This window comes from Ptychodera flava, unplaced genomic scaffold (assembly GCF_041260155.1).
Source record: "Ptychodera flava strain L36383 unplaced genomic scaffold, AS_Pfla_20210202 Scaffold_38__1_contigs__length_1544198_pilon, whole genome shotgun sequence".
In the NCBI taxonomy this organism is placed as follows: domain Eukaryota; kingdom Metazoa; phylum Hemichordata; class Enteropneusta; family Ptychoderidae; genus Ptychodera; species Ptychodera flava.
Window position 1 is genome coordinate 1,348,145 of NW_027248360.1, and position 23,976 is coordinate 1,372,120.

The 23,976-nt window shown below is 38.3% G+C and overlaps 2 protein-coding genes across 3 annotated transcripts; both read right to left on the reverse strand.

Annotated features, from left to right (window-relative positions):
- Positions 1-802: 802 nt before the first annotated feature.
- Positions 803-23,836, reverse strand: LOC139127862 (uncharacterized). 2 transcript variants are annotated; one of them, XM_070693720.1, is made up of 14 exons: positions 23,642-23,836; positions 17,484-17,949; positions 16,241-16,369; positions 15,848-15,994; positions 12,662-12,799; positions 12,126-12,417; positions 11,016-11,116; positions 9,000-9,163; positions 8,113-8,175; positions 6,593-6,719; positions 5,726-5,798; positions 5,061-5,188; positions 3,414-3,489; positions 803-2,545 (listed from the first exon to the last, which is right to left on the reverse strand). In XM_070693720.1, the coding sequence occupies exons 2-7, from the start codon at positions 17,779-17,781 to the stop codon at positions 11,083-11,085; spliced, it is 1,038 nt and encodes a 345-aa protein (XP_070549821.1). In that variant the 5' UTR covers positions 17,782-17,949; positions 23,642-23,836; the 3' UTR covers positions 803-2,545; positions 3,414-3,489; positions 5,061-5,188; positions 5,726-5,798; positions 6,593-6,719; positions 8,113-8,175; positions 9,000-9,163; positions 11,016-11,082. The 2 variants fall into 2 exon arrangements, with proteins under 2 accessions (XP_070549821.1, XP_070549820.1); XM_070693719.1 differs by lacking the exon at positions 23,642-23,836 and adding an exon at positions 19,952-20,222.
- On the reverse strand, positions 2,312-9,787 carry LOC139127858 (degenerin-like protein asic-1). The gene is made up of 7 exons (XM_070693716.1): positions 9,778-9,787; positions 9,000-9,163; positions 8,113-8,175; positions 6,593-6,719; positions 5,726-5,798; positions 3,414-3,489; positions 2,312-2,545 (listed from the first exon to the last, which is right to left on the reverse strand). Exons 1-7 carry the CDS (start codon positions 9,785-9,787, stop codon positions 2,312-2,314), a joined length of 747 nt encoding a protein of 248 aa, XP_070549817.1.
- Positions 23,837-23,976: the final 140 nt, after the last annotated feature.

Genomic DNA, 23,976 nt, shown 5'->3' on the forward strand with positions numbered 1-23,976 from the left:
CCATTATTTCTATAATATATTTATGAATCGTATTACTCTAAGGAGAGTTAAAGCATAATACATACCTTTTGTATTTGATAGATGTGGTTCAATAATATATTAATGCTTACTGAGGATAGAAAAAGAAGTCAGCTTGAAAGATGTTCCTCTTTTTCTCCTCGGAAGATAACTCTATGCATGTTTTTCCTATGTAACGCTTTTGATGTCAATAGTACATATACATCAATCATTGGAATTCAAAAACTAACGCCAAGTCTTTTTTAGAATCCAGTTTGCACCTGTAACTGCCTGGTCTCAGCCAAGGGATTCCAACTACCATTTCCACAATTCATGACACAACTAGCATTCCCAAGGCAAGAATAGAGCGACCGTATAGGACGGAAGTGCTTGGATATAGTGGCCCGTGACGTAGGCGAGGTATTGAACATTGGCCACCCCAACTGAATGCCCGTCGCCGAGTACAGTATTTCTATCGAGCCGTTCAAGGCGTTCACCGTGGACGAATCGAACGGTCTTCATTCTTGTTGACGTGCGCCCGCTGGCGCCCATACGTATTTCACGAGTTCTCAAGTGACACACACACACGACAACCCCCGTAAATTCCCCAGCAGCACATACTAATCCCTACCGTCATACACACCTTTACATCTACTTTGATATTAGTATAGCGGTGAAATTGATATTCTACTTTTATATGCACCTTCTCATTATACTTTGTCAGAAAAGGGTGCAATTTGATCAACTGCATTCTATCGTCAATGTTGTTTTAACTTCTTTGAATTACTTTGAAATAGACAAAAGTAGAGTCAAGTCTTGTTTTTTATTATTATTAAAAATGGAACATTAATTTATTGATTCAATTTACGACGACACAACAGTCACATGCCAGGGTGAGTTGAAATCATCTGTTAGAACCAAATCTCCGCACAAGAATTGTAGCGCGTCTTGGATAATTATGACCTAGTTAGGCAGTCTGACGCGCGGTCAACCCGAATAAGAGACTCTCGAGCTAGGTTAGCATAATCCACACCGAACTACAATGTGTGTGAAGATTGGTTTTACGACAACGGCAGATTATTTGTTTATTAATTACTTTAATTTTCAATATTGTATTTAATTTATTCAGTCCTTAATCATTTATCTTTATGTTGGCAAGAGTTATCTCCTACATGCCAAATATACAAAACTATACTCTTATAGCGTTTTATGTTACTATAGCATTCCGTAATGAAAAATATGCAGCATAAAATAAGTATGACGTAGGCGATCTTACTAAGCCAATATTCGACAAAAACAAGAGATAAGAACGGTGATAATTAATTTGTAAACGTTTTTCAATCGAATTCATCTCGCATTCGCACAATTTTTCGCTATAATTTTGCCAAGTAAGTATAAACAATCTTGATGAGCTTGGCAAGACAGAGCAATGTGTGAAAAGATTGAAGCAAATTTTTTCTCTGTAAGCCATGTGTATCCATATAGATTGTTTATTTCGAGGGTTTTCTCTTGAACAATATGTTTTCTGACAAATATAGATGCGCAAAATAATGGCGTTCACATTATACCATCAAATTGAATTAAATTATACTCGGTGAAAATACCGGAAACATTTTTTTTTCATTGCATAAATACGGAAAAGTGCAATCTCAGTGTTTACAATAATACTCTATTAAAGGTATACTGTCACCTATATCAATTTTGCCACAGTTGCCATTGAAGAGAAAATCTAACAAATCAAAGAGTTTAAGCGGGTGGCCGCTATTTAAAACAGCGCCCTCACATTGGCATTTTGAATACCAAGGAACGCCCCTTTGACCATATATTGGCATACTTAGATTACAGGTGACTGTATACCTTTAATGAAAGCTATAATGCTGTTTAGGAGGTTTTGTATGTGTAGGAAGAGAAGAAGTTTGCCTATGCTGTAATCGAGTCTACTGTTACACTTTCCAGTTTATGGAAGATTTATATAAAGATCATCTTTGTGTAAATCAAATTATCATATTCATCGATATCGTAAGAATTCGGATGTTACAAAAATGCGTATAAAATGGTTTTGGTACTATCTTAAAACTTTAAATATCGTTATTCGACATCTTTTATTTTCCGCTTCCTTTCCCGGTGTAAGATCTACTTTCATGGAATGCGCAGGCAGAACAGTTGCACTTATTAGTGATGGGGCTTCTCTCGCTATTCACATTCTTTGTACTCTTGGAAATAGTCCCTTCAAAACTGAAAAAGCACATCCCCGATGAACTTTTGTTTTCTGTGTGACGATCTCATGCGTTGACGATACACAGCTATCGAGTCATTAATCATTTTTTAAAGTTTTGTGTCCATAGTGTCCTGTTCCGTGATCTCGTCCAAACTCACGTTCACACTGTTCGCGTTTCACGTTGTCCACGTGATTCACTTTGACCTCGTCCGCCTCCTGGCCGGTTTCGCCTTTCGGCCCACAGCAAACATAGCCTAGGACGACGACGAGCAAGGCAAGCGTCATCCATATGGCCAAGAAGAGTCCTACATCCATCATTAACGCTGACATCTGTAGAAAGGAAATACCAGGTGACGAAAAAGTGGTCGGAAACGAAAAAAGAAATGGATGGTTCTTATTCTTACTTGTTTTCTGTTTGTCGCATAAACATTTTATAGAGTCTACAAAATCGCTCCATGAGTGTTAATATTCAAATGACCGTATATGGGCAAATATAAAAGACTAATAATATTGGAAACGACTTTGACTTTCCTTCAGCGACATTGTATGATAAGGCCAAAGTAATTAAATTCTTTTTTGTTTTGCGTGCCCATCCGCTTAGGTTTTTAATGTTTTCATGAAAAAACACACACAATGTATTTGAATAGGAAATTTTAGGACATGACCGCTTAGCTTTTCTGAACTAAAATTTTGTTACAATTTTTTATTTGCTGCAATCAAATTACATTGTGTTAATTTTCTTGTGTGTGTTTTTCAGCCGCTTAGACGCGTACCTTTTCCCATTTAGAGTGGACGCAAAACAAAGAATTTAATTACTTTGGCCTAATAAAAAAATAGTGAATAACTGCTGCGAGTGCTTACACGTACGACGAGATAGTTCATCAAAATCACTCAATACCTACGTAAGCCAAGTTTTTATGTTTTACACACAAAATGGAAAGGCTATTTTCAAGTTTAAAAATACGACAAGGTAACTTACCTGTATATTCAAAGTAGGCCTAATATATGACAACCTATTATTGACGGATTCACAGTAATTTTCAATAGTTGCTGTTCCATGGGAGCTCTTCGCTTTGAGCTTCCGGTAAATTTAGCAATTTTCACGCTATGATTGTCACGGATTGCCTTCCTCGCAAATAACGATACCAGAGTCGATTTGTTACAAAATTTGCACTCTAGATCATAGTCACAGACTTACCGTGTACGCTGGCTCTGCTGTGACATGCTGTTCACTTAAAGTCTCGAAGTACACCTCGAGTGATACCAGGTTATTACTGAAGTAAAAAACATAAAGAAAGACTTGAGCAATAGCCCCCTCTACAGGCGGATGTACAAGATTCGGATACACGGCATGATGACGACATGGTAGTTTATCTCACACTAAGGTTAATGCACAAGTGGCTACCGGCACCAGTAAAATTATTAATCACCAGTATAATTATTAATTAAAACAACAAGATCTCAATTATCATATCAGTCGAATTGCATACAAATCAGACACTTATTACTGAATAATGACGGTAGTCAAGTCTTAATGAAGGAACATGAGAACATCACGTGATGGGTTTGTAACGTGTCACAGAGAGTTTTAAAAAATTATGTCATGTAAATTGAGTATTAAGAGCTGTATTGATGTTTATGATTGGATGTTTTATTTTATCATTGTTTTTCTTTGATCAAAGCCACGCCTTAAACATGACATTTAAACCCTATTCTTAAACAATACGGGGAGAGGAACACACCGGACAAGGCTTGGGACAAAACGACCAACGAGTAAAACAAGACATTTAGGCAATGGGAGAAACGTATCTTTGTCAATCGCACCTGTCAAGCTTGTCTACCGAGAAACAAAGTCTATTCAGTACGACACATTCTGAACGGTCAATACTTTGAAGATTCCGAGTAGTAACAGACCAAAATGAGTTTAAAGTAGTTCGCTCCTCGAAAGTGAAATACTTAAACTTTTGCTCAAACGTTCCTGAAGAAATCTTTCGACCATTCTCTTCCAAAATAAAGAATAAAAATCGAGGTCACCGTGCAAGTTTTGGTACTAGAGAAACAAACAGGCCAAGATTTACCGATATTTGAATTCAAAATGGCCGCCACCCCTTTGTTTACTCTATGAAGATGTAAAAAAATTTCAAATTTCGAAAAACTTAGTAGGTGAAAAGATTTCTTTCACCCAGAGCTTTAAAATGAACCCCCACAAGTGATATATCAGGAAAGAATTGTAGAAATTTAGAATCTGAATATCAGTCCCCGAGGTGCGTTCTACCTTAATGACGAGTTTAATGCCGAAATAAATAACCAACAAGTACTAAACACGAATAGTAGTAGTACCATCCTGGGGAAGAGTGTTATTGCTATAACATTATATCAAAATGTGTTTCTTATCTTTTAAAAATTATATTTTAATTATGGAAATTCAGTGCCCTTGACCATTGAGCTACAAAAGACCATGCCTGGTCCAAGCACTGCCCCGACATCCAAATATACATAATTACGAATGGTAAGATAGCCACCGTAAGACATCAACCTGAGAATTTGAAATGACGAGGGAAAACATGACCGTGAGGGCGCTGATGCTAGCGATCGATGATTGGCAGGCTGATTGGACCCTCAAAATCTGGCATAAGAACGCCAATGATTTACAGACATTGACAAACTATACGTTTTCCAATATGATCCGGAGAAAGAGAGCAAAATGCGTGATTAAGAAGCACGGTCCCTCCACAAGGACCGTGTAAGAAGTAACAAGACGAAATTTGTGTGTCGCAAAATTGAAGCAGAAGATATTGTACGTTGATTTTAGAGACAAATGATTATTTAAAGCACCGAGACTTACCTCACACTCGTCTCATCAGTCAAAGTCCATGTTTTGTTGTTAGAAAAGTGCAGCGAGTTCAACAAATAGGGAACGTACTTGGATGAAGGCCATGGGCTTTGTGTGATGGTAGATCTGTATTTAGTTCACTGCAGTACAAAGAAAAATAACGAAAACCTAATAAATGGATCAACTGATTCGTCGAAAGGGAAAAATTTTTTGAATAGTTTCCTTACAAACAGATGTAAATTTTCCATTGCGTTTAGTCGCGCCAACACAACAACATTTCACCATAACTGCACGCTCGCACAAGTACTTATTCTATGGTATAACAGAGCTTCGAATTCCTGCAAATGCTGCATCTCTTTCCTAACCAAGTGTAGCATTCAATACTGTTGAATAAATGGGGGCTGTCGTTGAAACTGATCTCACAAAGGTTGCATAGGACCTATACGAAACTTTGTAAATACTGTATCAAATGTACGTTGGCGACTGATGAAAGTTAAAAGATGTTTTTCAGATTATACAACTTTTCTGTGTACATGTTGCAACTATGTTGAGGTGATATCGTGCATGATACATTGCTTGTAAAAAAGAAAGTCGCACATGCGCAGTTACGACGAATCCCTTTAAATCATGAAAATGAAGAAAAATCGCGAGAACAAAACGGCAGACTACTTATTTACCTGCATGGCAGCCTGCAATCACATGTCAATAGACCCCTTGTCGAGAAGTACTTCATCAACTGTAGGCACATGTCTGTAAGAGGTCAAATATAAGAAATATTTTACCGGCCATGTCTGAACAGTCAATAAATATTTGACCTTGAGAATACCGTGAGATTGGTAATATGGGGCGTCGGACAAACGAGAGGATGGAAACTGAAAAGGAGGTGCAATCCATGATTTTGTTTCATGACACATAATGTATTCGGCAAATTTATAAAAGACAAGCGTTCGTTTTAGCAATGTAAGAAGAGACGAATTCCTTTCAAGGTCTCCGATGGGTATGTACTTATGTTTGCTTACATACATTTAGACTTGATTCATGTCTGTGATTTGTGAACGTGTGATTTTGGTGAACGCGATTAATTGTGTTCTCTGTTCATGTGAAACGTGCGAACAAGATAAGTGGGGTGAACGCCAGGAAATCGGGCAGAAACTAATTCACTACTGCGCAGACTCAAAGGTAACGCGTCCAGATCGCTAGGAAAACCTGATTCGGGCTGCCAAATATCTCAAATAGGTTTGTATGACATAGAAGAGACCCAAGAGAAAATATTGTAAATAGTCATATTTTTTAAGAATTCACCGACTTGAACTAGTTTAACATACATTCAATGAGAATGCGCAAGGCAAAACAGTTTCCGGGTAAAACACCTGTGGACTTCCGTTAGCTTAAGTCTACACCTGCATTGGGCTAGTCATCTCGCTCTAGCCATGCAGGTAGGATAAAGGTACCGTGCTCTAGCTGAGTATTAATTCGGACACGAGGAACTGTCGCTCAGCTCCAATCTTGTTCAGAATTCTGTACAATTGCTGCACTCCACTAACCTTGTGTTTGATTTCTCCTGTCACACATTTCAGTGGTGTTGTTATCTGCCATCTCTTCCATTACATCTGCAGGTCTACATCCGCAATAATCCTCTACATGTTTCACCAAGCACATCGCCTCGCATTCCTAAACAAAATGTATACAGTGTTTGAATTCCACAGATAAATCAACAAGAGAAAGCGTAACTTATAAATCAACCACTCTCAAATAGCTCGTCTATTTAGATTATTTTTAGAGAGAGAGATGAGAGTAAGATGCATCGTTTTCATAATCTGTTTACTGCCACTTGTCATCATCGAATATTTCTTCTTTTGATTTCTATCCGACGTCACTGTGGCAAAACAATGGGTTGATAAATTTGACATTTTTTTATTTCACTTAAAATGTCCTACCATTTTTCTGAAATACTGTACGTACTACAGAGAGTACAACCTCCAAGTAAATGACATTCATTGCCATGTTTCCAATGGATGACAACATGTAGTCTTTGCTATCAGAATCCAAGTCTATATAAGCACAATGTCTAATTATTTTTTTAAATTTGCATGGAGGCGGCCATATTTGAGTGGGGTAAATTTTCATCGCAGTTAAAGGAGGGCAGTCGTCAGAACTGTTCTCAAAGGTTGCCAGGGACCCCTATACGCCCGATGTGAACACTGTATAGGGTACGTTGGCGATTTATACAAGTTAAGACATGTTTGTGAACAATGAATATCATAAAATTTAAATGTTGCAGCTATGTTGACTTGATGAATCTATATATCATACATGAAATACATTGTTTGTAAACAAATTCGACGAAGTCGCGCACGCGCAGTTTCGACAACAGCATCCCTTTAAATTCCGTTGTTAATGACACTAACAATAACATTCTACAGGATGTGAACCTGTATCTACATGGAATTTTTAAATATGAAAGTGAATAATATCAAGTATTGCAATAGAGTCAGCTCGTATGCCTTTTAACACTGTTATGTCTTTGTCTCATTGGGATTACCTTTGAACTTCTTATCGCCATAGGGTGTTATGGCACGAAATGTAGTACTGATGACTGTTAAAACTAGACAGCTTTTCACGAAGCTGAGTTATTTGTCTGAACTTAAATATATTCTCCGTGATGGCTAGCCTACGCGTAGGGCGACCGTACCTATGTTCTGTGGGCTGGCAAGTGGATAACGGATAATGACGTCATAGCCCGTGTACGGTTTTCCGCTGAACCGTTGAGGGCGCCGTGAGGGAAACGTTGTTTCGCAAGATTAGCAATAAAGAACGAAAACCGTTATAATTGAGTGTGCTTCAGGAACGTGACAATCAATAAGTGCGTCCCCAAAAAATCCACAGGTACAAGAATACAAGAAGTGGTCAACAATGAGCGATCATGCTTCAAATGCTGACTAAATGTTAAAATTGTTTATATTGAATAAGATGTGCAATTAATCAGAGGCCGCCAAAAAGACAATCTCAGCTTACCCACTCACGTTCTGTAGTTTTGAAGCGGTAAAAACTATGAGGTACCTACTTTGACCGATGAATATTCCGATGAACAGTCTCCATAGGGCGCTGATAATCGAGAGATGACACTCTGTGGGATAAAAGGAATATACATGATCTTTTTACAATGGTTCAGTGATGAACTTTGCATACTATTAAGGATTTCGTTTGAGACAACAGGGAGACAGAGCCGAACAAACACGGTATTGGAAATCCATTCCCCGTCACCGAAAATTGAAGGACCGTGTCCCTGATAACATAAAGCCGCCTTAGTGACAGTGCTACCACAAGTATTTGAGTGCGTGTCAGTGCATATTATGAAGGGTTTTAGACTCTATCGACCAAACCTGAGACTGTGAAGTGATTTACATAGATTATGACGTCATGTCGGAGTACAGCAAATGTCACAAGCTATAAAACCACGATTTCTTTTTCCGTCTTTTCTTGGAGACAATTAAATATAGTCGGCATTTGGCATTCGACTTTAAAGCTCTTTAGTTGGCATTTATCACATGCGCAGTTATAACATGTAACAAGTGTACGTTTTCTTTGATGTTGGTTTGTAGTGTCAGCAAGACACCAAACAAACCTGGCAAATATTCGCGTGACAAAATGAGCTTTGGGTGGGATTCAGTTCGATATAGCAGGGAAGTGTACATAGAGCAAAAAAAACAGAAATATGTTTATTTATGGATGCAAGCATGAGCTCTCAGTATTCATACTGTTCTGTTGACAATTACAACGAGCCAAATTCACATTGGTGTATGCAAACTAGACAACGCCTGTCTCGGTATGTATATCCGGCAAGAATGTGACCTTTTGACCCTATTCAAGAAGGATAACTTTGGGAAAAAACATAAAACCAAACGGAAGAGCACTGATCTTTGTCCGAGAACAATTTTTATTTGGTCTTACGCTTTCCAGGGAAGCTGATATGAACGTGCCAGGCGAAGCGTAGAACCCCTCATTATCCGGGAAAGGCATGACGTCACGGTCATGGATCACAACTTTGAAACCGCTGCGACCACCGTAGACGCCGACGTACTCGTACAGTTCTGCCGATAATAGTAACTCCAGCCCTGCAAGAGTAAAATTGGGGATCTGTGAAACTAGCCAAGAAGGCACGAAATATATCAACCTTGACTTGAGTTAAAACAGAATTCATACAGGTAAACTGATGTCTTGGCATAGGATGCTGTTCATATTGTTGTTATTGTTCAATAAATTTTAAATCGAACTGATATTTAATCGTCGCAAGAAAGAATGCCTAGGCTCTTTGCTGGTAGGTGTAATGTCCAGTCTTACCTGTTACATCAACTGTAATGTACCCTGTATACATAATACACATAAGATGTGTTCGTTCATCCATGCGCACATTGGATGCATATTTTCATACATAAATAAATGAATGAATAAAGAAAATAGATTCATACATATATATAGGCCTACATAAATACATGCATACATACATACACACATACATACATACACACATACATACATACATACATACATACATACATACATACATACATACATACATACATACATACATACATTACACGGCGTGCACAGTTACAATTCGTTGTTTTTCAATGCAAAACAACAGAATCAATGGAATCCCGACGCATTTAATAATATTTGCTGACCATGACGTACGCTTATTTGATCACCAGTGAATGTAATTTCATACCATGAGGCATGGCTGGAAAATGTACTATGTATAACATGAAAGTTCAGTTTAGGGTAACGCTACGGTCAGATCATTTTCGGATTTATGTGTTTGGTGTTTTTTTTCTAAGAATACTTAATTAAGGTCACTAAATGTCATTAGACCCGTTCACCCACCGAAGTATAATGCGACTGTTGTAATACTGAACAAATTGCTGGCGGGCAGTGTTTCACGGACATGCATGTTAATTATGTGTGTACGGATGTTACTGGATCATGGTTCGACCATACATCAAGGCTTGTGAACCATATTAATCTAATTTACAGACATGTTCACTTGAATGCAGTCACTCTAGTCACGCCTATCCCAAATATATGACGACTGACTGCCGTCGCGGACGTCGAAATCGATTACATAGTATGCAAATACTGTTACCGTCGTGTTTCAGCCTAACATATTCTTGTCCGTGTTTGTAAAACGTTTTCGAAGACATAAACAGTTCCGCCCTATACTTAGTAACACTGCAATCGAAGTGACTAAAAGTATAGGACTTACTCTTACCAGTGACGGTAAAACGATTGCGCAATACACTCCAAACTAAACTTGATGAAAATGCTTAGAGTAAATAAATAATAAACAAACGAATAATAATGGACAGAGTGGATAAATAGCAACAAAAGCTACCATGTCTTTGCATTAAAAAAGATAACGGCTGGAAGTCACATAAAATAAAAAATAGCGACTTGAAATTGGTTTTAACATTACCATACATATTATCCCCATAGTGAGAATGGCCCACTACCGTTTAGCGATGTACGCTACTCCGCAAAAGAATTTTGTGCGATAAATGTAAACTACCACTTCAGACAGAATGCGCCTCGAAATTGAAAAAGTTACACTTTTTCTCAAACTTTCGATGCAAAGGGAATCTTTTAACCACACTCTCACCATGTAAAGGGGTCACAGTGCAAAGTTTGGTACTGAGAAACAAATCACCTGAAGCGTTTATCGATATTTGAAATTCAAAATGGCCGCCATCCCTGTGTTGACTCTCGGGGGAAAATTGTTTTTGTATTTTTGAAAAACTAAGACGATGAAAACTTTTCTGACTCCAAGAGCTTTAAAATGAGCCCCCACAAGTGGTAGATCAGAAAAGAAATGTAGAAAATTCCAGAGTCCGAATATATGTCCCCAAAGGGGTATTCAATCTAATAATTCACACGACACTGTACATTATTATGTCCGTAAATGCTACCTACCATGGGCAGGTCCAGGTTTCTCGACTTTCAGTCGTCCTTTCTCTTTGTTATTGAATGTGAAACAATTTCACAAATTCTCATGTTGGGAGACCGTGAAATCCCTACAGGAAAGACCAAATACAAAACCATTAATGGAAAGTTCAAAGGTACCTTGACAATGTTAAATTTATTATTTACTGCCCTAACCCTAATGTTGGAAAGGTCACAGTGTTGCCGACATTTGTACTGTGACAGGGGGCAACTGTTAACGCGAACGGCTAAATAGGACATGGAACGACAGCATGGTCATGAGTTATCGTTAGCGGGACATACAGTGATGTTTACTCCACATCTTGAACTGAACACTCGCTCATGTATTCTGGGTTTCGTTTATTTAGTTTTTGCTGAGTCATCACAATCAAAATCAGATTATTAGAGGAAAAGAATAAATAGAAATATTGCAGAAAGGGTACACCTACCAATAAGTCAAGCAAATATACCATTAACAGTTATAAATTTTACATTATTTTTCTGTCCAATCAAACTTTACTTTTAAATGACTCAGCCAAAAATACATGAGAGAAACCCAAAATGAGCGTGTATATTATTTAAATTGTATGGTAAATGAATGCAAAAAATTGAAGTCATCACGAACAACTATATCAAACACAAGATGTACCACTGACGCAAACTAGGAATAGATCAAAGTTAATATCAGTAATGCTCCCGTGGAAAGTAAATATAAGGACCACGTGCATGGAACGGAAACAAAATTTAGCCTGGCCACCAACTGGAGAAGAATTTGGGGAATTCTGCGCGTCTATACGTGCAACACACGATCGTTTTACGGCAAAAACGGAAACTACAGCCAGAGTTCAGTGTCAGATAGCGTACTGAATTTTGAACGGCTTAAATTGCATGATTGATTATAGAATACAGAACGGACATTCTCGTTTATGGTTCTCACATAACCAAGTCAAAACTTGGCAGCATACATATTTTTGTTCACGGTAATGCCGTGGGACATATATTTGTGCCACGATTCGTGTGGAGTGATGCTGCGGCCTCTCTCTATACTATGCAATTCATCGTTTATACAAACAGTGGGGACGCAACGCTAAAAACTCTTACTCAGTTTCGCATTCCATGCCATTGTAGCTGCATTCCAAGATGGCGTCGTCTGCCTGATGTCCAAACTGATGCATCTCCCCTGCGGTCATCATCAGAGCTGCTCTGACGTCATCGAATGTGGGGGACGTGCTTGCCAACAGGAGTGGAATCAAAGATGGCGAAGTGTCATTCGACACAAAGTCTATTAAATTTGGCAGGTATACATCTTCTCTGAATTTGTCATAGTAACGGCTGGCTGTTGTGATGTCATGGTATGGATGCGTCCAGTTTTCAGCGAAAACATCAAAAAATCCTGAAAAACATTATTTGACAGGTAATCAATCAGAAGTATATAAATAAACATAAATGCACCAATCACATATATAAGTAACGATCAAAATTCACTTTATTCAATTTACATGTTAATATCTTTCCGATTCGATGGCTAGTTTTAGAAAATTATATTATGCATTATTTCGCTGGAAGCTCTGTAGCAACGATGACATTAACACTGAGCATGTGCAAAAATAATGGAGTTTAAGAAATAAAACACTCACCTGTGTTTGTTGGATATTCACAGCCGTCCTCATCCTCACCGTTTCTGCAATGTTTAATTCTGTCACATCTAAGATAGCCTGGGAGGCAGTGAACCTCTCCTTCGTTGCTACTGCACTGAAACGAGTCACTACCACAATCTGGCAACAAAGAGGGGAATGAACCAATACAGAAACACTGAGAGGCTCCGCAGAAATTGAAGCTCTCATATATGCCCCAGCATTAATTGTTTTACAAGCGTTTCAAACAATTACAAGTTTGCTTTGAGACAGACGTGCCAATGTTCCCATATTTCAACATATTTCAACAAAACCTGGCAGAACAAAGTGCGTATGTACAGAGACACCTCAATGAACGTTCATGCGGGTGCCTTCACTTCTGTCCGTCCGTCCGTCCGTGTATCTGTTTGTCTGTTTGTCTAGCGGTCGGTAGTAAGTAGGTAAGTACATGTTTAATGAAAAATTGTGACATGTCGTTATGAAATTCAGCGTTCTGTTATGCCAACAAGGTTTTATTTGTCCTTTGTTTACGGTCTTTGTCCCTTAGGGAGCGTTCAGTTATTATGGCCGGGGGTGGGCCGGCAAAATCCAGGGGGGGTCACCTCAAATTTGAAAACTGCAAAGGGGGGTCATGTATTTTTCAAACAGCTCAGAGGGGGGTAACTTAGTTTTCATAAGTATCCGTCCCGTCAAAAAGTAGTTTCAGTGTTCAGAAATATTCTGGGAGATAAAAATGATTCGTTGCATGATTTCATTCTCTGAAGTTATTCACCTGTAAATCTGAACAAAAGTATTAATTATCTGTCACATGAACATCTTGACTTGACAACTCTGAGGCTTGTCTTATTGTAAATCAAGCTCACTGCACTGATGGCGATGAACAATTCCTATTACTTACATATTAGAGATATAGCAAGTTTTGTCAGGGAAATTATTTAACAGTTACCTGTACTGAGACTACGAGTACCATGAAAAGTTAAATAATACTTTAGGTGAAATTCCAATATCATAATTGTTGTCCACATCTGAACTTTTAAATACCCTATTTGAATCAAGTACATTTGTATCAATTATCAAACACCTATAAAAGCACAAATTAATTTAGTTCCAATGTATAGTGAATCAACATTTCGGTGAAATTCCAAAATCCAATTTATTGCATACATATCAACCATTAACCATCCTAGGCTAACTAAGTACTTTAAATGAATTATCAAATGTCTATAAATACACAGATTTTGAGAGTTTTGTATTGGAAAAAAATTATTCATTTTCCTCATAGACTCCCATGTACAGTGACTCTACATTTTGGTATAATTCAAAAATCCAATTTCTGGCAAACACATCCATTTGTTACCACCCTAATCTAATCAAGTACATTTATATCAATAATCGAGAGTACATAAATACATGGGTTTACCTATTTTGTATTGGAAAAAAATTATTCATACTTTCCTCATAGACTCCCATGTATAGTGGATGAACATTTTCAGTGAAGTTCCATAATCAGATTTCTTGTACACATAATATGCACCTTTAACCATCATATTCTAATCAAGTAAAATAATGTTAATTATTGAACATCTGTATATGCACAAGTATACCAAGTTTTTCACTGGAAAAAAAATTATTCACAATTTTATATATCATTGACTCCCATGAATAGTGGATGAACATTTTTGGTGAAATTCTAAGGTCAAACTTTTTGTCCGCATGCCAGTTGTAACAACCCTATTTCATTTAAGTACATTTATGTAAATTATCAAATATCTATAAATGCAAAGATATAGTTTTGCATTGAAAAAGTATTACATAGATTTCTCATACATGTATGAGAAAATATATGTATACCATGTATGGTGAATCAACATTATCAACAGCTGATTTTTAATTAAATCCAAATATCAAAATTTTGTACACACAAGCTTGCGCAAAAATATTGCGATCCACCAGTAATTTCTGTCCAACCCCTTTGAGGGGTAATTTCAAAATTATAGCAAGTCAGAAGGGGAAATCTGATCATTAACACCTTTTGAGTTTTGTAAGGAAGGTCATTTGAAAAAATCTAAGCTCTTTTTGGGGGGATTCTATTGCTCCATACCCCCAAGGTGTTTGTGTGTGCAGCTTTACTCAAGCAATGTGGGGGGGGGGGGGGTCATGAAATTTTTGTCATCTTGAAAGGGGGGTCATCAATTTTTTGGTACAATGGGTAGGGGGGGTTCACTTATTTTCACTGATGCGCAGGAAGAATTTGCCGGCCCACCCCGGCCATAATAACTGAACACTCCCTTATGTACTTTTACTGTTTTGTCATCTGTGATTGGATGTCGTTTGGCGCTGTTGATGGGTAAATAAATCAATATAAACTGATGTTGTGGTGTGCATGTAGTTGATTACGGTCAAGTTATCTAGAATGGACGAGGACACAGACTTGGTTCAAGTCAGTAATTGTGTGAAATAGAGTCATTTTCAGGAAGTTATTCCGCATTAATGTTACTTTTTATGTGAAAAACTTTGACCTGAACGACAGCAATACAATTGTACGCTGTTTTCACTGTATTGTATGAAAGCATGACGTCATGCTCATTCGTGGAGCTGTATAGTGAACGCAATAGGTTAGTTGAATGTATGTATGTATGTATGTATGTATGTATGTATGTATGTATGTATGTATGTATGTATGCATGCATGCATGCATGCATGCATGCATGCATGTATGTATTATGTATGTATGTATGTATGTATGTATGTTATCTAGAATGGACGAGGACACAGACTTGGTTCAAGTCAGTAATTGTGTGAAATAGAGTCATTTTCAGGAAGTTATTCCGCATTAATGTTACTTTTTATGTGAAAAACTTTGACCTGAACGACAGCAATACAATTGTACGCTGTTTTCACTGTATTGTATGAAAACATGACGTCATGCTCATTCGTGGAGCTCTATAGTGAACGCAATAGGTTAGTTGAATGTTTGTATGTATGTATGTATGTATGTATGCATATATGTATGTATGTATGTATGTATGTATGTATGTATGTATGTATGTATGTATGTATGTATGTATGTATGCAAATGATCTTCACTTTTTGTAAATGAACGTGTACACTCTGCATAGCGACAGCAAAATGTGAATTGTGTAGGTTCATGTCATAAATCACATAATAGCCGACGTATATTGCAAATACCTGCTAAGTATGTACAATTATCTTCATCGGAAAAGTCACCACAGTTGTCGATGTAATCACAGGTTAGTTCAGAAGGTATGCACTTCGAGTTGTTACACGGAAACTTAGTGTCAGTGACGCAGAACATCTCGTCATCCATCTCGGGCTCTGAAAAATGACGCCATACGGTAGAAGTCAAACATAATGGAATGCAAACACGATCCGTCAAAGAGAAAAATCGATTTTCGTAACTTTGATAACATACGCAAATATTGAGAACAGCCATTTCTGCGTTTAATTTGCGTGTAAACAGATTTACTTTCAAAACGTCTTTATAACATATTATACGCTATTTCAACGACTTTAACCTTCTTAATTTTGATCTCTGACAGGTTATTGTTTGTGATTTCTTACCTCCAATTCCAGTACAATCCCGTTCATCAGCTCCGTTTCGACACTCATCCTGTCCGTTACATTTCATGTAGTGCTTGACACATTCTGTGGCGTTCTCATCACAAGGGAAATCACCATGGAAACACGGTCCTATGACGATCATGCATGTTAAATATGATTATTTTTTTATTGAAGGCTCAAAAATCAGCCTTCGTTCGCAATGAAGAACGTTTCTTTTGTACTTAGTTCATGGACACTTGTATAACGTTATTTGGTACGTAATCATCATGATTCAGATTCTATTATGAGAGTTTGTCCTTGACGAAAATAAGGTTTCATGGAGGGCATTCAATAAATCATAGACCTTCAGAGGACGCTTATTCGTTAATGATTTTATCAGTCCAAATGTATCACTTTACGAAACCTAAGAAATTGACTCTCTCGTTAGGTGTATGTTTATATCATCGTACAAAATGTAAGGATGCATGTGTGTATGTGTGTGTGTATGTATGTGCCCATATATATATATATATATATATATATATATATATATATATATATATATATATATATATATATATATATATAATAAAACAAAATTACTTCAAGTACAAAGTAATGATATCATACAGGTATCATGACTTTGTACTTGAAGGAATTTTTCGTTATTATTTATAACGCCCTGATATATATATATATATATATATATATATATATATATATTTATATATATATATATATATATATATATATATATATATATTTCATTTACCCCTATGGAGAAAAGGGAAAAATGTATCAAATACCACCAAAAATAAAAAAATAATTGACAAAAATAGCCAGGCAGCATCATTTTTGCCACGTGCCAATGACCAGAAACAAACCTATTTTTGGCCTAAGCTTAATTTAGAGAAGCGATATATGTTATTTTTAGAAATAATTGTACGGATAGCATAGTTTGTTTGACGATCAAGCTGTTTTAGCTGATATTTATTACATTTGTGGCCAAATGCCCCGTCATGGGTTTCAATTTCAATGGCCCATGTAGCGACACAAACAGTGAAGGTGTTGGATTCATGCAGATTTCACGAATATAATCCGTTAAAGGCCAAATTGAAATGGCGATTCGCTGCCTTCTATGTTGATGTCTTCTGGTGAACAGAAATCATAATACGACCTATGCCCTCAGGAAGCGCAGAAAGAAACCCCAAAAAATAATATAGGCCTAGCAGTCTTTATCAAAGTTTCACACGCACATACTCACCAATATACGGCATTAAATTGGATAAACCTGCCGGTCTGTCCAGCAGCAGCAAGTCTCTGAAGCGACTGTCTTCTATCTCCGACTTCCGGAACCTGTTTGTGTTGCATAGCGTTACGGCCGGAAACGGCAGCTTCTGCGAGGTTACCATGGCAACGTCGTAAGACACAGGGTATTCTAAATAGCGCGGCACGGTGTACGCCACCGACACTATGAACATCAACGCCACGGCGAAGATGCAGACGGTCCACAGACCTCTGAAAGTTTTGTGAAGGCGACTGAACTCGCTTTCCGTTACCATCTTTCACGGTATTCAATGACGTCTTCCCTGCTGTTGGGACGGTTTACTCCCGTGTCATCAGTTCGACAGGGACAAGGTACGAAGTGTACATTCAACTCGCCAAGAAACTGAAGTTAGCGGCGCCAATCACACGTCGATCCGCAGCAGAATATCCGTGGCGTGTGAACCCTGCGAGAGAATGACATTTTTCGCAGCGTTATGAACGCACATTAAAACGACAGCACAAAATCTATGAATCAAGCATATTTTCGCTAAGGTCAAGGGTCACTCAGCCGCCACCAATCACCACGAGATCACCCCGTCATCGTCGCGGCTGCTGAAACTAAACGCATATGGCTTCCACTGCTTCTATATACATTGATGTTTAGCCTTATAACTTGTGATATGGCCCAAAGCCCAATTATGATACATGGGTTTACAGAATACCAGGCTATTTGCAAAATCCATCTGAAATACAAACATGTACTCGATAAAGCATTCATTGTTGTTCTTTATTTGACCTCATTTATTTTGTCTCAAAGTAAGAAATTGTACAAACAAAAAAAGGTCGTTTGACTGAGTTACGAAAGGGATGGAATAAAAGCAAAATGTTATTAGAAATACCACTCTACTACGGTGTTCGTCAACTTGGAGAACCAAGGTCAAATGTGTTGTGCACCCTTTCAATATATATTAAATTTCATCATTCAATTGGAAGACGTTTGATGAAGTTTATCAGAATCGATGACACGTAATTTTAATGATTAACCTCGCTCTTTCAGAGAGAGAGAGAGAGAGAGAGAGAGAGAGAGAGAGAGACAGAGAGAGAGAGAGACAGAGAGAGAAAGGCGTTCAAAGTACATTTCATTGTCGTTATTATTTGAATCAACAAAGCCATGAAAGATGGATGGCATATTTTTTGTCTTGAGCACAAAGGCAAAATGCAATTTCCGTCATTATTGTATTGAATGTTTATATATTGCGCTAAGTAATATGATCATTATACCTTGTAAATGTGGCTGGCGCGTTAACGCGCGCAAATTTACGCGATCGCTCGCGCCCATTAGCAGCGGAATGCGCTCAAAAACCCGAACAAAGGCCGACAGCTGTACTTTTGCTTCAACTCAAACAGCGAAAGCTGCAAAGTGATTCTTAGAGCAACTCCCTTTACTGAAGTACAAATGTCTTTTGAAAAGAACAACTGCCAGCGTCCCATTCCAGTATTCAAGTTTACAATGCGGCGCGGTGACGACACCAAAAGAAAGAATATAGTGTGACGTAGGAAAATCCGTGATGTTGGCATGGAAACAACGCTGCCACACTCGTCCGCGGATTGGGCCCCTGGTTGTCTATGGTCGTTTTTAAAATACTACAATGATGATTTGTGATGGGATACCTGTAACTTACTCTGCAAATATCAATAAGAACAATAAATTGATTTGAAAGCTATGATATATACGTTGACTGGAACGGAAAGGGTGGGAGAAGCATATTGTGCTCCAAGGTATAGTCCGCCTTTGCCACAGGTTTACGCTTACATGCGACCGTCGACAGCCAAGCAGTTAGAGTAATTCACTAAGTCAACTTAAAAGACAAATTACCGCAATATTCATGAACAAGAGTACATATTCTGATTGCTGATCGAATTATCATCTGAGCAGTAATTACGTTCATTCTCGACAACTTGTCAATTATGGCACGTAGAACAAATTTGCGTTCTGCAGCTGGCGATCGCGACCGCCACAACTGAACGACAGCCCGTGCGGTGTCCCGTGTGCCAAAGTTATTAACTCTTTGTGTCACGCGTATTGTGGATAATCGGTTGAGAATTGAAAAGGACGATTCGTACTTCATCCTCAAACAATACATTTGGTGATATACTGCCTGTGGTGGTGAAAGTAGGTAGCCGAAGCGATCAATATTTCTTTCTATGTATGAGGTCGACTGTCTATGCACAGAAGAGATCGGAAGTAGTACCAACTGACTGGCAAGGGTGGTTTTCGAGGGCATAATAATGGTGGTCTGTTGAGTATATTTGGGCACTGAAAATATGCGTCATCAACGGCGTTACAACTGCTCTAACTACCGGTAATTACTGGTAGGCCGAAGGTGAAAAGTTCGTCGCCCTCATATAACCTGACCCCTATAAAGTCGAAGCATGTGATCAAAACACAACCGGAGTTATACGAACCTGAAGTGTGGAAGTATTTGCAAGCTTCATAGACATGACAACATCACCAACACAGAGAGCGCTGCGTGGCACACAAACGCTACATGTGTCTCAGCTCTGCGTAACCCCGGTATTCTACAACCCACTCGTCTCGCAGCCCTTCCTGACCTCCGTCGACTGAAATAGAACAAAGGACCCCAAAGCGTACAACCGAACCCGCCTTGTGTTGAAGATGCGGTGAGTGAAACCGACACGGTGGTTGCATAGCTGAAAAATATCTGCATACACAAAGAGGGCGCACAATGCCAAGAGGATTATTTACGACCTCTGTGTTCCTTAGACAGTTATTTTTCTCTATTGTCGGTAGAGGGAGACAGTGTTTTGACAGTGCAGAGGGTGGGGTACTTCGACAATAAATCACAATGCATCTTACGGTCACCTTGAAAAAGAGTGTAATTTAAACGAAATCCACTTCAGGTGTAAGCTTTAAACCTGTCATCTACATCTCAAAGGCAAGATTCACAAGACATTGGCAAAGTTAATATGTTAATACAAACTCTCATATAAATTTGTGTATAACTAGTGAACACGCTTATATTGATTAATGACTTATGGGTGAGACTTTTTGTAGATATGTGTGTCTTGTGTTGTAGATAAAACTCTTTAAAAATCGGTTTCCCTGCGTATTACTCTTCTTGTAATAACAACCGTCCTACCATTCTCTGAATAACATTCCGTGCCATTTACAGCGCATTGAAATTAGATACACAACATACACTACATTTAACAAGAAACATGTGAAACAATCATAGGGCCAGAACGTTATGCAAACAGACGATGACCTACAACGGCGAGGTACTAGCGAATCTTAAGGATGCGAGCAAATGAAACTGCAAAGCGTCCATCTCATTGAACTACACAAATACAATTTTCTTTGTTTTGTGTGAGTTTTGTAAAGGTGAGTTTGATATTTAAAAGTAAAATTAAAGCAATAAGACGGGCGGAGCATGTTACAATGTAAAAAACGTATCGACATTTAACGGAATACTAAACCGTGCAAACATTAAAGGGGCAGCTCTCAATCCCTGGTTCTCGCATTATTCCTGTTGACATTGCGTATTTACACAGTGACAATATTTTGCTTTCTATTGAGATTTTAATCCAGCTGGTTAATTTGCTTTGGGATATGGGTAATGAACAACCTACCCCTTTAAAGCCCCAGTAGCTGCAAATGTGTAATAAACCGATCTCAAAATATCCTGAGTTTTCCAAGAGCTTTCTTTGAATAAGATCCAGACTGAAAAAGTGTATAACGCTGTCATAAGTGTCGAAAGTGGCATGTAAATTAAAGATCATTTTAGATTTCCCGCCATTTTCAAAAACTAATCATATGACAGAGAAAATAAAGATCACAGCAACAAAATGTTGACCATCGTGTGTTGTGCAATCAAGTAAATGGCATCATTCTCGTTTCCGGTATGATCACGATGTGTATGTGCAGGAAAGACTGTGTTTTTGTACCTTTCCGTGGGGGCACCAGTTTATGAGTGCGGCACCCGTTTATTATTCAGACTATTAAAACGTGTATAGGCACGATCCAAATAGTGATACTTCTACGCATGCCCTTCAGTTAGCACATTTACACGAACCAGCTTTGGTTTGAAAATAAAATAATGAAAATAATGCATAAAATTCGCAGCTCTTGGGGCTTTAACGCCTTTTTAATTTGAATCCGGGTCAATGCCCGTACAGACCCGCGCAACAAGGAGGCGAACAAGCAAATGGTTATGTAACAGACAGATAAATTAATAAATCGATTAATTAAAAATGATATCATATATACTTGCCACTTTGCTTATTAAATGGTCAGTACATTAATGAAACTCGAGTACAAAATTTTGAACGTACAAACGTGATTCAATGCATGGAGAAGATGGGTTTTCAAGTTGAAATCCACTGACCTCACGGGACGACCCACAACGGATCGATTTCCGATCGCACGAGCCACTGAAAGACAGAGAGCCCGCAGCTGTCTGTGGCGAAGCAGTAAGTGTGACGAGTCTTTAATGGGTTTGTCATTGCACACATTATGTAATACTACAACTGCAACCATTACTTCATAACAAGACATACTGATGCACTGAATCTTATCATAAACTATACCTACACGTTTAAACTCAATAAATGGAAAACGAAAAACATACAACAAATTAATTGATACTAGTTACCAGCAGAATTAAGTATGCCGAATATCATTGACGGTTCACAGTACACCGACGATTTCTAACGATGAGAAACGGCAAGGTTAGCAACAAAGTAGAGCCGGCATTGAAAGCATATTATTGATGATGATGATGATAATGATGATTATGATTATGATGATGATGATGATGATGATAATGATAAGATTGATGACGTTGACGACGGTGATGATGACAACGACGACGACGACGAAGATGATGATGATGATGATGATGATGATGACAGTTGTACTGTTACCACAACCAACAATACCATCCTAACTACGACCATCATGACCACCGCCATCACCCCAATCATCATCATCATCATCAAAATATCATCATCATTATCACTATGCACACATCACCATTGTTGATGTTGAATTTCAGATCTGCAGTCGCGATGGCAATGGATTTCTTAAGACATTATAGAGGCAAAACAAAGCAGTGGTCGTTTACGATGACGTCACCTTTGTCTTGGCGTCTTCTGAAAAATGTGTGACAAAATACACTGTTGCTGAGAGACAGCGTAATCTGCGAAGATCAGTGTTCTGAATCAGAATGAACTTCTCAGTAAATGGATTAGGGTGTTGGAAGTTGAAGTTTGGATTCAGAGCGCCCTCAGCTGAAAACGCATTTTGGGATCGGTCTTTACGGTATCTTCTTATCTCTTAATTTTTTTATAAAGAAAAACCTTATTTGTTTATCTTCTTTGAAAGTCCTTGCATACTTTTCATATCGAACGATTATATAGAAATACGGCACAACGTACGAAATACACTATTTTATCTCATGAAAGACACTGTATAAGCTTACGACAGCCTCACAATTACACACCGACTGCCCCCACGGGCTGCATGCCTGCAAACGAGCGAGACTCGTTAATCGATCCCAGTTTTTGGTACGTTTGTCGTGACGAAACGGGACACCACAATTTGCGGTAGTTTGCGTGTATCATGTAAAGGCATTCTTCTGGACGCGAAGTTGTTGAAATTTGCGCGACAATGGCACGAATCGCGAACCTTCTAACCAGCGTGTGACTACATTATTCGCTCGCTGCACTCCAATTCGCTGCTGTAAATGGGAAACGGCGCGGAGTAATTATGGAGGGAATTTAATAACATTGTGGAATTGTATTGATACAGCATGTCTGAATTTGTCTCGAAATGACAAGCGTGGCAGCTTCTAACGTAAAGAGAAGAATTCAAATACAACGCATACCCAATTTATCAAACAGGTTGCTTTTTATAACCACTTGAAGCTTCGAGGCGCAGTTTAGCTGTGCCCGAATTTTTGTTAACGACAATAATTTTATGTCACTTCGTTGATTGAAAAAGGGAATTCAATATTTGTCAGTTTGTCAACATATAAAAATGCAAATGTCGAAAGGTGAAGGTTGGCGTATATGAAATAGCTAATGTGCTTCGTATAGACGTACAGCAACTTACAGCAACAAATTCACATGTCTTACCTTCAAGAATTTCCGCCCTTATTTTGAATTTGGACCACTTCTTCAGCGAACCAGTGTCACTGACAAGTAGTTTATAGCCATACTGGATCCTATTCGACCCAACCGTTTTCTTGCGGTGACTATTTTCACAACGGGGTCACGATTGACTTTCTCGCTGCTATCATTCACCGAGCGCTCTGCGCGTAAATCATATGCAAATTTGTGGTGTTGGAAATACACACAATATGGCCTAAATTTAGCTCGGGCAGACGAGCCGCTCCCGTATTCGCTTACCAGGCTTATGCTGGTATAACACACATCTCTCCATGCGGGACTCACAAAGCGAAAAATTTACC